The 16,438-nt window shown below is 41.7% G+C and overlaps 1 protein-coding gene across 2 annotated transcripts in view; it reads right to left on the reverse strand.

The window, feature by feature from the left end:
* Positions 1-6,074: 6,074 nt before the first annotated feature.
* Positions 6,075-16,438, reverse strand: part of DIPK1C (divergent protein kinase domain 1C) — a 73,913-nt gene continuing 63,549 nt past the window's right edge. For both annotated transcript variants that reach the window (XM_033930024.1, XM_033930025.1), the window contains exons 3-4: positions 10,014-10,178; positions 6,075-6,868 (exon numbers count right to left, since the gene is read on the reverse strand). In XM_033930024.1, coding sequence (XP_033785915.1) covers positions 6,656-6,868; positions 10,014-10,178 — 378 coding nt within the window. In that variant the 3' untranslated portion in view covers positions 6,075-6,655. The remainder of the gene's footprint in view (positions 6,869-10,013; positions 10,179-16,438) is intronic.

The raw sequence follows: 16,438 nt of genomic DNA on the forward strand, positions 1-16,438 counted from the left end.
CCCATGCTATTTGTATCATATTTATTTTGTTACCCTCTTGTATTTTCCCTTAATGTTCTCTCTTTACTTTAAGATTTGTATTTCTTTCCCCCTTACCTAATGTTATGAATATGTAAATTGAGCGTAATTTTGTCTTTTTTTTATTTACTGTATTGTTACCTAAAAATGAAAATTTTAATTTGTACATCACTTAGAAGTCTGATTAAGCGATTAATCAAGAATCCTAATAAACTTGAACTTGAAACTTGAAGAGTATCAGAGTCTACTCTATAACATCTGAAGCTCCTTCAATTCGGTCACAAGCATTTAATGGGAGCAAAAACTAATACCCATTAGACCAATACTGGAAGGTTATTGACACAAGAAGAGTCAAATTCATGATCAAAGCCCTAATACCTGCAAAACATCTGTGGTAAAAGGATGTGGACACATTGAGTAATGAGTAGGACTTATCCAGTTGGAGCCACTCCTACCCAGGTAAGCCCTTCTGAACATTGAATCCTGACTCTGAGGCCCATAGGTTTACCATGCCTTTAACGATCAACTCAAACCAGTTTTAAACGGTTTAGTGTTAAAGTATTTCAGCTATAGATGCCCAAAATGGCTAAACATGGTCTTTTCTGTGGTTTGTAGCAGCCTCCGATAATTATAGGTAAATGGATTACGAGCTCATCACTATTATTATGAGCACTCTGATAAATATCCATATGATTATGATGTCCAAAATGAAGCACCAGTTTTTAATGCTCCAAAATCTCCGACAGGTCTATTGTTTAAAAAGCACAGTTTTTTTTAAATGGACACAGATATTTGTGTATTACACACACACAATATCTGTCCCCATTAAAAAAAGTCATTCTGGAACACTCTGATGACAGCCCCTCTCCCCCACCCTCAAATTTAAGAAAAATAAAATTAGCAGGGCAAGAAAGATGCCCACTCCCTCCTGCCTCAGCCATTCAGGACACCCTCCCCATGAAGATAGGCAGGAGAGATATCCATCCCTTCCTGCCTCGGTCACCTGGACCTCCCCACACCCCCAACCTGTACCTTATTCAGATGCCCACTCCCTCCTGCCTGCAGGCCTGCTTCTTCTAAATGGTGGGTCTTCTTCTTCCCGGTGCATCCTGGGATGCGCCTAAGATTCTGATTGTTTAGTTGCCTCATGCCCCTCCCTTAGGCCTAAGACTTTGATTGGTTCAGATACCTAAGTTTCTTGCACTAGCTGAGTGCTAAATAAGTCATCCTGCAGTATATAGTAATGAGCTAGCAGCTCTACACGGGCACGAGCAAAGAAAGATCGCTCCTGCCACGATTTACCGCTGGACCACCAGGGATACTAAAGGGCATGGGCAGAGCTGCTAGCAGCAGTCAATTAGCTAGCGGTTCTGCACAGGCAGGAGTGAAGGAAAGTCACTCCTGCCACAATTTACCTCTGGACTACAAAGAAACTAAAGGTACGCAGGGGAGGTGGGAGGGAGTTAACAATAATTAGAATCAGCTGGGACAGGAGGTGGGAGGGATTCCTTCTGTCCATCTCGCCCACCACTGGACCACCAGGTCTTCCCACCTGGTGTGGGAAGGCCTGGCAGAGGCCTGCAAGGTGTCGGGAGGGGAAAAGGGTATAGAACCTGACAGGGAGGAAGGGGGGCTGGGTGCAGAGACTGGCAGGAGTGGGGAGGGAGTGAGTAAGTGATGGGTCTGGATGCAGAGCAGCAAGGGAGAGGGAACAGGGTGCAGAGCCTGTTAGGGCAGGGCAAGACAAAGCACTTGAATATTAAACAAACCCCCCTAAACCCGGTTTATATTTGAGTCAACCTTTTTTCCTCCTTTTTTTGAGGGGGGGGGAAGTTTACCTCAGTTTATATTCGGGTCAGTTTATATGGTAATTTAAATAGTAGAGGAGTGCTCTTTTGCTATCCAAAATAGGTAAAGACTGTTTTGCTAGAAGAGTATGAGGTTTTGGGAAAAAATGGTAGAATAATATTTTGATTGAGATGGAAAGATGTTACAACTTTTAGTTAAAATTTTGGACGTGTTCAGAGGACAACATTGTTGGAAAAACTTAAAAATGTATGGTAATGTACTAAAGCCTGGAGTTTGCTAACTTTTTTTGCTGAAGTAATAGCAATTAGAAATAAAGTTTTAAAAGTGAGAAATTTGAGTGAAGTGGTATATAGAGTTTCAAATGGGTTTTAAAAATTATTTCATTTCAGTGGAGGGGGCAGGACCGCGGCGGAGGACAGCACGAAGCAGCGCAAAATTGCTGACATCGCGATCTTGCTGCAGGCTGCTTCGGTACTCTTAATGGTGCGGGGAGGCCAGAGGGGAAGAACCGGACATCGCGGGGGGGGGGGGGGGAACGGATGCCGGAGCACCCCCCCAGGGCTTACACCCAGGGCGGACCTCCCTCCCCCGCCCCTCCTTAGTACGCCACTGCTCACCCATCAGTATTATCGATGCAGCAGGTTGTCTCAGAGAGGATGACCTGGACAAGGATGCAAACCTAGAAGGAGAGACAACCTGCAAATCCTTAGATTGATGGCATCGATGTGTGGTCTGCATCAAGAGACTCGATGCTGTAGAGACCTATGGCGCTTTCTGGGAAGAGGATGTCTCGGTAACCTGATTCCCTGATGCTAGAAGATTTCCTGCTTCAATGCCGATGTACGAGTTTTTAATGATGATGGCTTCTGATGTCCATAGCAGAACCAAATAGCTTCTCTTGTTGAATTAGACGGGCTTTAATGGAGCACTTTTGCAAAGTGGAACACTTAACACAAGATTCAATTTGGTGATCAGGGCCCAAAAGATTATCAAAATAGGTCTCTGGCACCTACAGCACTTTTTAAACCCCATCGTAGGTTTCAACATGGAAAAAATATCATCAGCGAGATTAAACTCAATGGTGAACGAAAACCCCACCAAGGGAAAAGTACCTCAAGGCCAAAGCCCAAGGTTCTAGATAAAGAAAATAAATATTTTACTATCTCTGTTTTTCTAGTTTTAGTGTTATACTTTATCGTGGTGCGGGCAGTCGCAAAGTCTCTAAAAACTTAAAGAGACAGTTAACTTTTCATGCTGTCTGTACCAAGCTTCATGGATGACGTCACCCATATGTGAGAATTTGCTGCCTGCTTGTCCTAGGAGAATATGTAATCACAAACTAAAAATAGAAATATGTAGACAAAAGTTAACCTGAAACATCAAGAGGCAGACTCTGTGTACAATGCATCATCACAGAAACATGAGATTAAATTCTTACTATCCAGTCCTCAATTTCCCTCTTTTCACTATGTCTACCTACACTTGCAACCTCTTTCCCTCACCCCCTCCAGTATTTCACTAACTCTATCCCGCCCCCCCATCCAGCATGTGCCCTTTTTTATTTATCCTCTCCTTCCGTCATGTGCCCTTTCTCTACCTCTTCCATCTAGCATCTTCTCCTCTCTGTCCTCTCCACTTCCATCCAGCATCTGCTCTCCCTCTCCCCTCCCCACTAACATCCAATGTCTGCCTCCTCCTCTCTCTCCACTTCCCTTCTCACTCCCTTCACCCTACTTCCATCAGCATCTGCCCCTCTCTCCTTCCAACCCAATTCTATCCAGTATCCTTCTCCCTTCTGTCTCTCTCCCTCAACCCCAATTTCATCAGCATCTTTTATCTCTCTCCCTCCACCACCCTTCCATTCAAGTATCCTGCTCCCTTCTCTCTCCCTCCACTCCAATGCCATCTAGTACCCTCCCCTCTCAGCTTCCCGCTGTTTCTGTTTGCTTCTCAAACCAACAGCAGCGACAGTAAACTTAAATGCAGCCATCACGGGATCTTCCTGCACCTCCCCGCGGCTGACTGCTCTACTCTGGAACAAGGAAGTAACATCAGAGGGGGCAGACCAGCAGCTATGGAGAGGTGCAGAAAGGTCGTGCAATTGCTGAATTAAAAGTTTACTGCCGCTGCTGCTGGTTTGGGAAAGCAGCATGCGGCAGAGTAAAGTGGGAGGTCCCAGACCTGGTGTGTTGGCTGTGCACCCTGGGTGGACTGCCCCCTCTTTGGTACATCACTGCAATTGAGGTATTTGAATGTCTTTATTGTATGGCTCTAGATGTAGAACATGCACAATTTTTTTTGTTTTTCTGGAAGGTTTCCAGCTAGTATTTCTTTGAAGATATGACCTTCAGAATTGGATAGAAAAAAAGTAAAGCATTTGGATATTATTCCTCAGGTTTTTATTTTTACATTTATTCATCTGACAAAAAAATTCAGCAATTTACAGCATGCAGAATTTTAATAACCACATTGATCTTGACTGTTAAGGTTGCGATACATTGATGTGTTTGTCCTCAATGCGTCTATCTTTTTGAACTATTAAAAAAAACAAAAAACATCCAAAAGCACACAAAATAAGCCATTAGGATGTAGGCAAGGCTAGCATTTTTAGTAGACAGGCCACACAGACATCCCAGCAGAACAGTGGGGCACCCTAGAGGGCACTGCAGTAAATTTCACATGAAAGGTCTCAGGTACATATCTCATCATAATCCCCTTATATTGTATGGTGAGTCCTCCAAAACCCACCCAAAACCTACTGGACCCAACTGTATAGCACACCAGTAGCCCTTATGCCCGCAGGTGTCATCTATATGGTATGTAGGTACAGTGGGATTAGGGTGAAGTTTGGAAGGATCACATGTTGCACCTTGCTGCTCTAATAGGACTGGTCATAACATCTGAAACAGGTAGGTATGCACTTCATCCACATCTTTGGATGGTGGGAGGGGCCAGTGATCACTGGGGGAGTAAGGTGGGGTCATGCCTTCATCCCTCCATTGGTCATCTGGTTAGTTTGGCCAACTTTATGGCACTTATCCATTCTGAAAAGAGGTCTAGCCTCAAACGTTCACATTGTTCCCTGGACCTACTCTACAATTTATTTATTTAAAAAATGTATATTCCGCCTAAAAATCTAGACAGTTTACAATCAACATACAAAATATTTAAAACAATAAATGTTATATCTAAAAAGCTGCTGCTACCCACACTTCTGTCTATGTTTTATAATTCTTCACATAATTCCATCAACAAACAATTCCATCCTCCAAATTCTAAAGATATCACAGATCTTACATAACTACCGATCATCCACAATCCGTTCACATAAATGCATCAACCAATAATTGTGTCTTCAAAAGTTTCTTAAAGATATCTCTAGGCGTACATAAACGCAACTGACCTGACAATGTGTTCCATAATGTCACACCTTCAACCGAGAAAATTGAATTTCCAACTCTAACATACATTATGGTCTTCTCCATTATTGCAGAACAACATGGAAATCATAAGCCCACCATAGTCCCACCCAAAACATACCTTCAACACCCCCTTGAGACTGCACTGCAGACAAACAAAATGGATTTTGAAAATAGCGATTTGGAAGGTTTGGCAAGAAAAACATTCATCTGACCCTTTATACCACTTTTGGGACATTTTTCTTTTTTGAAAATGAACCCCATAATGTCATGTATAGGAAATTTACAGTAGCTTGGTCTTAGTGCTCTGTGCTACAGTCAGGCTTTTATCATACTTAGGGTTACCAGACGTTCAGATTTTCCCGGACATGTCCTCTTTTTAGGGAACAGTCTAAACTAAACTAAACCTTAGGTTTGTATACCGCGCCATCTCCACAAGCGTAGAGCTCGGCACGGTTTACAGGGTTAGGTTGAAAAGAAGCTACAATGAAGGGTTATAGGAAAGGAGCTAGGAAGATAAAGAAGGACAGGGTACCAAAGAGCGGGAGGTGTTAGATTTTTGAAAAGAGCCAAGTTTTCAGGTGTTTGCGGAAGGATTGAAGGGAGCTTGAAATTCTGAGTGGGGATGTGAGGTTGTTCCAGAGTTCTGTGGTTCTAAAGGGGAGGGATGTTCCTAGTTTTCCTACGCGGGATATACCTTTTGCAGAGGGGAATGATAGTTTCAGTTTTTGGGAGGATCTAGTGGAATTAGGGTTAGAGGAGTTCCAGAAGAGTGGGATAACGAGAGGGAGGATGCCATGTAGGATCTTGAAAGCTAAACAGGCACATTTAAAGAGGACTCTGGAGTGAACTGGGAACCAGTGAAGTTTGGACAGGAGTGGGGAGACGTGGTCGAACTTGCCTTTAGCGAAAATAAGCTTGGCCGCGGCGTTCTGGATTAGCTGAAATCTGGGTGTTTGGACTGGGTTTGGAAAACCAATGGGAGCTTGGGGCCATATCTAGTGGACATTTGCGCTTGAGCATGCCCGTGATGTCATCGTGTTGCATCTGCGCATGTGCAGATGCCCTCCAGACGCAGCCCCCGAAGAAATGAGGTTTGTTTGGAGCCGGGGTTGGGGCTGTGGGTGGAATGGGGCGAGGCTGTGGGCAACGTGTCCTCTTTTTTCGACGTAGAAATCTGGTAACCCTACTTTCACAGGATCTCAGGTCCCTGTCAGGGCATAGTAAATTCAAGGCAAAATGCCTACATAAAAACATCACTGCACAGGGCAATAGCATTCAGTGAAACATTCTGGAGGGCTCTCATTTGGCCAGTACATGAAACCTACCGATTCAGTGACAGACTGAACAAATATAAAACAGACTAATAGCAAGGATCAGAACCTCCTTATAGCCTGATTAAAACAGCGCTAGTCATCGCCTTGCTGAAGTGCTCTTCTACTGACTTGCAGTAGGTTATGTAACTCTGAGAGAAATGCTGATGGTCCCGCTCTGCTAGCGACATGTGTCTGTTTTGATTCTGCACAGCTGTGGACAGTCTTCCGTAACTGAGGCGGGAAAGAAATTGAAGAACCCAAAATGCTTGGCGAAAACCAGCGACGGAATATTTTATCACATATTACCTGCAAAATAAATAAAACTGCTGGTTATTTGCAATTTATGAAATGGTATGTAAACGACGTCATAATGAGATCATTGTAAAAGTCTTGCTTTACATGTGCTAAACTGGAACATTCAGAACGAGGTAATTGCTTGTCTGGAACTGTAGTTTGGACCAGTAAATAAGGGAGCAATTGCGCTCACTACTTACTTCATTTATTGGAATTTATTAACTGCCTTTTCAAGAAGAGATTAACCCAAAGTGGTTCTTAATACATTGAATACTAATCATGTACTCTTAAGCATTTTCCCTATCTTTCTGAACAGGCTCACAATCTAACTGGTGGTACCTGGGACAATGGAGGAGGGTTAACTGACTTGCCCAGAGTCACAGGGAGTGGGCTGGGATTGAGCTCACAACCTCAGGGCGCTGAGACAGCAGCTCTAGCCACTAGGTTATTCCTCTCACTTTAGTGTATTTGCTTCCCAAGAAAATTCCCAATAAAGAGTTATATTACGTGACTTCTTAATTGGCTGAATTTGAACACCCAGTTTATAAAAATGTAACATGTGTTGACATTATCCCCCTCTTCTACAAACCGCGCCAGCGGTTTTTAGTGTAGAGAGCCGCGCTGCTCCTGACGCTCATAGGAACTCAATGAGCGTTGGGAGCAGCACAGGCCATTCAGCGCGGCTCTCTGAGCTAGAAACCGCTAGCTAGGGTTTTGTAGAAAAGGTGGTATGTGTATGGGTTGACATTTACAAGAGTAGGTTGCAAAATCGATGCCTGCTTTTTTTCTGAATTTGTTTCTTGTTGAAATGGCTGTTCCCACTGGACATGCCAACACTTATGTATAAGGATATGTGGGAATACATGCACATTTTTAAAAGAGCTCTGCATTCAGCAATGTCATTTGTAAAATGCATAGGAAAGTGTGAACATCTGTCTGTACGACCCATTTCTCAACTAAATACTCTATGCAAAACTTAGGGCTCCTTTTACAAAGGTGCGTTAGGGCCTTAACGCGCGGAATAGCGCATGCTAAAATGCCGCACACGCTAGCCGCTACCACCTCCTCTTGAGCAGGCAGTAGTTTTTCGGGTAGCGCGCGCTAATCCAGTGCGTGCGCTAAAAACGCTAGCACACCTTTGTAAAAGGAGCCCTGTTAGTAAGTTTCATGCTAATCCTTCAACTGGTTTCAAAATGCAAACTTGTCAGCTAATGTCAACTCACCAATGACACATTTGAGCCACTCTCTGTGTTTGAACTTTTACCTCCCAAACAGAGGTTAAGCTAAACTGCAATACCAAACTTCTTTCAGATCAGAAAAGAATTAAATAAAATGGGTGGAAATGAATTAGGTAGTGGCAACATCAAGTTGCTTAATTCAATTCACCGTAGGCAAGTCAGGCACTCCCCATCATGAATCAAAAAAACATCCTATTAAAAAATTCAATCATAGCATTGGAACAATTTATTTACAAAACATAAAAAAATTCACTGAAAATATCATATAAATTTCAATCAACAAAATCAAAATAGACAGCTAAGTGCTTTTTTCTATTTTGATTTTGTTGTTTGAAATTTATATTTTCAGTGAATTTTTGATATTTTGTAAATAAATTGTTCCAATACTATGGTTCTCTTTGAATTTTTGTATGGGTGGTTTTTCTGATTCGTGACAAGACTGTCTGACTTGCCTATGGTGAGTTGAATTAAGCAGCTCTTTGGCTGGCACTACTGAAATCTTTTCTTTCCATTTTATTTAATTCTGTTCTGATTTCAAAGAGGTTTAGTATTGCAGTTTAGCTTAACCTCTTTTGGGGTTTTTGTGGGTCTACATTATACAGTATGTTAAGCTTGCATACTAGTGTTTTTTTTCTATTTAGTCAACTTTTATTTCAAAAATATTTTAACATTTACTTTATAGACCCAAGCCTACAGAATGCCTAGAAACTAAAGTTAAAAACAAACATCAGATTACAGAAAGCATCCAATATAGTTTCTGTCTATTTTTCAAGTTTGTAAGAGCCACTTTTGACTTAAGCCTATGCAAATTTTATCATTTCCTTCCCCCCCTCCTCTACAAAGCCTCGCTAGCAATTTTAGCGCCAGCCACAGTAATAAGAACTCTGACATTCATAGAATTCCTATGAGCTTCGGAATTCTTACCACCGTGGTCAGAGTGTGGCACAGTAGTTAAAGCTACAGCCTCAGCACCCTGAGGTTGTGGGTTCAAACCCACACTGCTCCTTGTGACCCTAGGCAAGTCACTTAATCCCCCCCCCCCATTGCCCCAGGTACATTAGATAGATTGTGAGCCCACTGGGACAAACAAGAAAAAATGCTTGAGTACCTGAATAAATTCATATAAACCGTTCTTCTGGGCTCCCTTGGGAGAATGGTAAAGAAAACTAAATAAATAAACAAAAAATCATTGGCATGGCTTTGTAAAGGAGAGCCTTTATAAACTTTGTAAAGCATGATTTCAGATTCTAGAATATATGACTGCAGCCCTCTTTTTTTAATGGATATTTGAGCAGGCCTGGATTTAAGACATAGACCATGCAGGCAAATTCCCCAGACACCAAATTTTGTAGGGACTGGAACACTGCTACTGCTGATAGCTGGAATATCAGTACTTAGGCCTACCACTGTGTTTATGTACTGTTCAGCAGTGCCCAATCATAGAAGCAGTAACTCAGGAGAAAAACCAATAAGGCTCTGCAGATCATCATGTGCTCCAGTGTGGATATATAGCCAAAGGAATAACCTAATGTTTAATGCAATAGGCTGAGAACCTGGAGAACCAGGTTTCATTCTCACCTGTGGCTCTGGGCAATCAAATATGACTATATTTTACCTGTTATATGTTCTATCCCTTCCACCTTCCCTATTCTCCTGCTTTAAATTGTAACCAACCCATTTTTTTTCTTTCCTTTATATCTCTAGATATGTCTGTAAGTTGAACTTTGTTAATTTGTGTTTGCCTCCCCTTTTTTTAATTTTTTTTTTACATTTCTATATTGTAAACCGCTGAGATTTTAACCTCAGTTTTATATTTGCAACAAGCATACTATAGCTAGTTTGATAATGCATGCTGACACCTTGCTAGAGATCTAATATTGTAGCTGGAGAAGACCGGAATGGAAATGGAAGTCACTCACTTGCAGGTTATTATTGGTTCTCTCTGCTCCACACTTGTTGATCCTTAAGTCGCACTTTGAAAAGCAATCAAAAAAATTGCAGTCTTCATCCTGTGTACAGTTCTGCTCCAGGATGTCTCGCATTTTGGGTTCAAAAAATACCATGTCCATGTCAATAATCACCACCTGCAATCCAAGAAACAAAAAAATAAATGACAAATTCCAAAACCAGTATCTAAATAACATCTCAGCTCTTCTTGTACCTGTTTTCTAAGCATTTAGGGCTCCTTTTACAAAGTTGCCCTAGCGTTTTTAGTGCACACACCGGATTAGTGCGCGCTAGCCGAAAAACTACCACCTTAGTGCTCGTTAAGGTCCTAACGCACCTTCGTAAAAGGAGCCCTAAGTATAACTCCATCTAAAACAGCTTGTATATCCCTTCTTTTCTACCAATCAGTACAAGGTGGATTACAACCTAAAATCTACAAATAATCATCATGTCGAAAATGATTTCTTCACTCTGCGGAAAACAAAGAACTGAGGAACCGCGAGCCTGCGTCAGGCAGGAAGGCAATCGCGCAAGTGTGGTGCGGGCAATCGTGAAGTTTCTAAAAACTTAAAGAGGCGATAACACTTTTAAAACTGACCGTACCGGGGTTCCGTGGATGTGTATGTTCCATAGATGTTTGTCCTGGGATAAAGAAAGGTACAGATTTTGGAGATGTTATAGAGAAAGAAGTAACAAGTTTTAGCAGTCTTTTGGATATGTGCAGAGAAAGGAGTCAAAGAAGACCCCCAAGTTTTTGAGATGATGAGACAAGGAGGATAAGAGTGTTATTCAAGTGAATAGAAAATGGGGAAAGAGGAGTGATAGATTTGGGGGGAGGGGTGGAGAGAAGAAGTTCAGTTTCAGATGGCAGTGACACATTCAGGCAGCAATGTCAGACAAGCAGACTGAGACTTCTGCCTGGATTCCTGCTGAAATTTCTGATGTAGAAAGGTAGACATGGGAGTCATCAGCATAAATACTACTACTACTATCCATTCAGTCATGTCCGACCTTTGGAAACTCTGTAGGCCAGTCCTCGCCATGCTTCCCTGTTTTCCATGGCTTCTTTCAATTGCTTGATGTTCATTCCCATGTCATTCTTGATGGAGTACAGCCAATAGGCTTTTGGTCTCCCTTGTTTCCTTTTACCACTGACAATTCTGAGTAGCACCTCCTTTTCTAGTGAATTCACCCTCGTCACATGTCCATAATAGGTCAATTTCTGTCTGGTAATCTTGCCTTCCAGGGACAACTCTAGGTTTATATGACGAAGAACATCTTTGTTGGTGATCCTAGCTGTCTATGGGATTTGTAGAAGTCTTCTCCCGCATCACAGCTCAAAGGCATTGATTTTTCTTTTATCTGCTTTCATGAGTGTCCATGTCTCGCAGCCATATGTCATGAATGGGAACACAATGGTAGTGACTAGTCTTTGTTTAATGGTGATTGAGATGTCCTTGCACTTCCATATTTGGTCCATGCTCACCATGGCTACATGCCTATCGATGCTTGATCTCTGCTGTCGAACTGCCACTGTGATCAAAGAGGGACCCAAGGAAGCTGTCATCCACTTCTGTTTCTTCATTATTGATCTTTAAGTGTACTTTCTTGTTGGCAGTAGTCATGATTTTGGTCTTCTTGATGTTAACATAAAGTCCCAGTCACTTTCTTTTTTCAGCTTCAGGATCAATTTCTTTAAGTCCTTCTCACTCTCTGCCAGCAGGGTAGTATCATCTGCATATCTCAGATTGCCGACAGTTCTCCCCCCTATTTTCACCCCAACACTCAAATCATCTAATTCCAGCTTTGTCACGATTACTTTTGCATAGAGGTTGAAAAGGAAAGGGGAGAGAATGCAACCTTGTCTTGTATCCTTTTTGATCTTGAATCATTCTGTATCTCCATATCTGGTTTGTACTGTAGCTTCTTGATTGTAGTTGAGCGATCTGATTAACCTGATCAGGTGTGCTGGCACTCCTACCTCACTCAGTGCTTTCCAAAGCTTGTCATGCTCAACACAGTCAAAAGCCTTGACATAATCAATGAAACAAAGGTAGAGCATAAATATGATAGTTAAAAGCATGGGAGATCAGAGCACCAAGGAAATAAGTATTGTGACAACCCATGGCCTCTGATGAGTGAAGCAGACCACCTGGGTTGTGAGAAAATACTGGCCCGGTGTGTCCCCAGTAACTTGGGGTACCCTTCAGGCCTAGCAACAGCTATGTTGTGGTTTAAATTAAACCTCAGTATTCTGGGTAAGGATTTCCCTTTCCAGCAAGCAAGAAGGAAACTTCCACCAAAGGTTCAAGTTCTTAACAGGTTTATTATTCTTGGCCACTAGCCAGGCTTCGTGTTCAGGTTCAAAGCATCCTATCTCTCATAGAACAATTCAACAGTTTCAAAAATAACAAACGCAAAGAATTTCAGCAATACCCAAAAATACAGCTTTTTCTCCAACAACTGGCCAACAGCCACCTTAGCTGTTGCAATTAGGTAAACTCCAAAAAAATCTTAGCTTCTTGGCCAGCACTATGCCAGATATACATACTGGATATAGAGAATACAGTATAGCAATACTTTCAGGCAGGTTCTTAAGATAGTTAGTAATAATGCTTTACTTTATCAAGGTATCTTGCCAAAAGCTTAGGTTTAACAAGGTGACTTGAATGCAGGCAGCTTTTGCCCAAAGAGTTCTCAAATGACTGTCTCTAGTTATACGTGAAGTAAAAAGATTAAATATCAGCTTTACCTGCTTTACAGTCCACAAACTAGCAGACATAAAAGAGACAATTCTTCACAGGCTGGCTCAGCATTCAGAACGGCTTCTAGGCTCAGCTGTTGCACTGAGGTCCACAAAATAATTATTTTATTTCCGCTGGTCCATAGGTGTCAAAAGGTTGAAGAACACTGGTCTACAGTATGTATGCGTTCAAAGAAGAGAGTTTTTAATTTTGGGGGGAATCTGTTGTAGAATGTTTCCATCCTGATGTCAGTCAGGAGGGCTGTGTTCCAGGTCATTTTCAGCAAAGATAACTGGTTAAGTGCCACTGGGAATGACCAGATAGCCACGGATAACTGATTTAACCAGCTGGTTAAATTTTTGGGAGTATTGGCCAGTATAATACTCCTGGGGGGGTCATGATCCCTCTGCATTTCTGGCACAGTGATGTTCTAATGTTTGCAAAGTTTCTAATGGATAACCTGTTAGCACTGAATTCAAAAGTGGCTAACTTACGAGTGTTCCAGGTGTGGATTCAGGTTAAATGCAGATATTTGGCTCTTTGTCGTATAAGTAAACCAGTTAAATCAGGCTGCATAAATAGCAGTCTTATATTTAAGCAGTTTGACTTGTGCGGTCAAGGGCTAAATGTTGACATAACTGGCTATGTGTTAGCCAGCTTGAAAAAAAATAAATAAATAAAAGATATTCAATTGCAAATCCCAGACAGAGCCCAGCACTAAATATCCGGGAATAACACTGGTGGCATGCAGCAAAACAGTCACCACTGCCAGCTAAATACTTAGGGGGGAATAGCGGGAATACAGAATGAAGAGGTTATGATCACCTGGGACATCCCCATTCTAACTGATAAAAGCTGAACGCAAGAAAACTGGATTCTGTGATTAAAAAAAATAAGAGTAACGCCTGAATGGCATTAATCATAGAGCAATTATGCTGTGTATCATGTGCAGAGGGAGAAGATCCTCAGGTAGCAAGAAATGGTGTCTGAGACCAAAAACAATGTAGCTGCAAGATACAAAAATACAGATACAGATATAGAGATACAGAAATGTTTTGGGTGCTGTAAGCTCGATTAAAAAGAATTTCCAAGCTTAGGATTGGTTGCCTATACGTTACCAGTGGCGTAGCTAGGGTAGGAGGCACCCGGGGCGGTGGCCTCCTCTCTGCCTTCTCTGTGTCACCACCCCACCACCTCCTCTTCATCTCCCCCTCCTTCACGTGTGCCCTCCCTTACCACCCCCGTACCTCATAAAATCTTTTTGCCAGCACGAGCAACTTCTCTAGCCTGCTGCTTGCACTGGCTTTCCCTCTGCTGTCACTTCCTAGCCCCGTGACCTGGAAGTGATTTTAGAGGAGGCCAGGCCAGTGAGAGCAGCAGGCTAGAAGTAGTTACCCGTGCTGGTGAAGATTTTAAATAGGTACGGGGGGCGAGGGAAGGCGGGAACATGGCATTGGGGGATGGCGAGGTGCCGGCGCCCCCACCAAGATAGCACCCCCCCTTATTATGTTACTGCAAGTTACATCATTAGAACTGCAGAGGAAAGCTCTCTTTAGCAGGATGCAAGAATCATAATGAGTGTTAGTGCAGAAGTTGGAATAACTTATTGACATTGAAGGTTTGGCTATCTATTTCTGAGGCAAAGTGGGATTTTTTTGGCTTAGGCAATGTGGTGCTTATAGCATTTTATTGCCGCTTTCCATTCTTGTTTATTGTGGGAGATTTTTGCCATCGCCTTTCCAAACGGTGGAAGGTTTGTTTTTCAGCCTTTAAGATGTCAGTGTACCATGGGGATTGTTTGGCCGTTATGATATTCCAGGGGTGTAGGGGTGCTATGGTGTCCAGTGTTTGGAGAGTTGCATTGTCCCAGTCACTTGGCTGCTCAGTGTCTATAGTTGATGATTCGTGTAGATGGGTAAGTACAGTGGACCAAAATTGTTTGGGGTCTATATTGCCTCTGGTTAGGATTTTTTGGGTTGCTGGCTTATTAGTTGTACTCCCCATGTAGAGGGATAGAGTAACAGACAGTAGTGAGCGATCAGACCAGGGGACAGGAATCCAGTTAGGGTTGATGACTGGGAAGGTGAAGCTGTAAAGTAGGAGTTTTTACCCTGTAGTTTGTTTTCCGGAGCAGACCTATGATAGGTATATACTCTTTAGTGATGTTTTTATATCCTGGGTGTTTATCCTTTGGATTCTGAGGTCTAATTTGTAATTGAATATTTGTGCTGTCCTCAGGACCACTCAACACTAACTAAGACACTGTCTTTCTTTTTTTATTACTTATAGTATTGGTGTCTAGATAGCTTCAAAAAAAATTTTGATATTGAAATTTATAAAGCACTACCAGACATGCACAATGTGGTTCAGATATATATTAGAAAGTCCCTGGTCCATACAGCTAACAATATAGTCTGATAAAATCTATTCTTAGAGGGGGTAGGCATTGAAATGGGGGTAGAATCAATGGCGAGAAGGTTGGTGCTCCTGAGAGATATAGGGCCTCTAGCAGCACTAGTGGAGGGACAGAAATGGCAGCCTTAGTTCATAATTCACTTTAAAGACAGATTTATTTAAGAACAGAATACTAACAGCTGTAGCTCCTAAAAATCTGAGGAGGGTTTATCTGATCCCATCTCCTATAACATCCACAGAAAGCAGAGGCACTGCTAGGGGTGAAGGTGTACACGACCAGCAGCGGATAAAGCCATTGCCAACAGAGCACTTTAGGAAACATACCTTATTCTTAGCTGTTAAATATATGCTGTGGAATTTGGCAGACACAGAATCCGATAATTTGTATATTATATTATTTCTATTCCATTTTTATCCAAAGCAGATTACAAATATTAGATACATAATAAAACACTTAACAAAAGCACAACATACAAATATTCATAAAACTATCAAAACTTATCTTAAAAATTAAGCTGTAAAAAGGGGTGAAGGGGTAAAACTTAAACCAGTGCTTCATTCAGAATCTGTATGTTAAGTGGTATTTATCATCTGACAAAAAAAAAAAAAAAAAAGAGAAGATGTTTTTTCAACATTTTCTTAAATCGATGCAATTCTTTCTGTAGCCATACACTGGCATTCTATTCCGTTCTGATGGTCCAGCACATGAAAACACTTTTTCTTATAGATTCCTAGTGCAGATATTTCTGCGTTGGAACAACCAACGCAGATTGAGCTGAGGAACGCAGGGGTCTTATGAGGTACTTATGGAATCATCAGATATTCAATAAAAACCTCTTTTGACAAATTTCTCTGACCCCACTTCAACCTGATGTACTTCCAATACACTTTCAGATAAACTTGACTAAACTTAACATGCCAATGTAAATTCAAAAATTCTCTGTAATGTCGCTATCTGTAAACAGTCTCTTCCCTTGTAAACTGCTTAGAACTGTTTATGGTAAGGTGGTATATAAAAATAAAGTTATTATTATTATATTGGCTGGGAAATTTAGCTCTTAACATGCTAAGCATAGGTGATGAGTTAGGAAAGGATAATAAAGTGGGGAAGGAACGGTAAACATCAACCAGAGAAAATGAAAAGTTTCTTTAATAAGATAACTTATTTAAATAACAAACATGCTATGTTGTCATAAAATATTATGTTAAAACCAGTCTATCTTGCAGATCCAGACCTG

This window comes from Geotrypetes seraphini, chromosome 2 (assembly GCF_902459505.1).
Source record: "Geotrypetes seraphini chromosome 2, aGeoSer1.1, whole genome shotgun sequence".
NCBI lineage: Eukaryota > Metazoa > Chordata > Amphibia > Gymnophiona > Dermophiidae > Geotrypetes > Geotrypetes seraphini.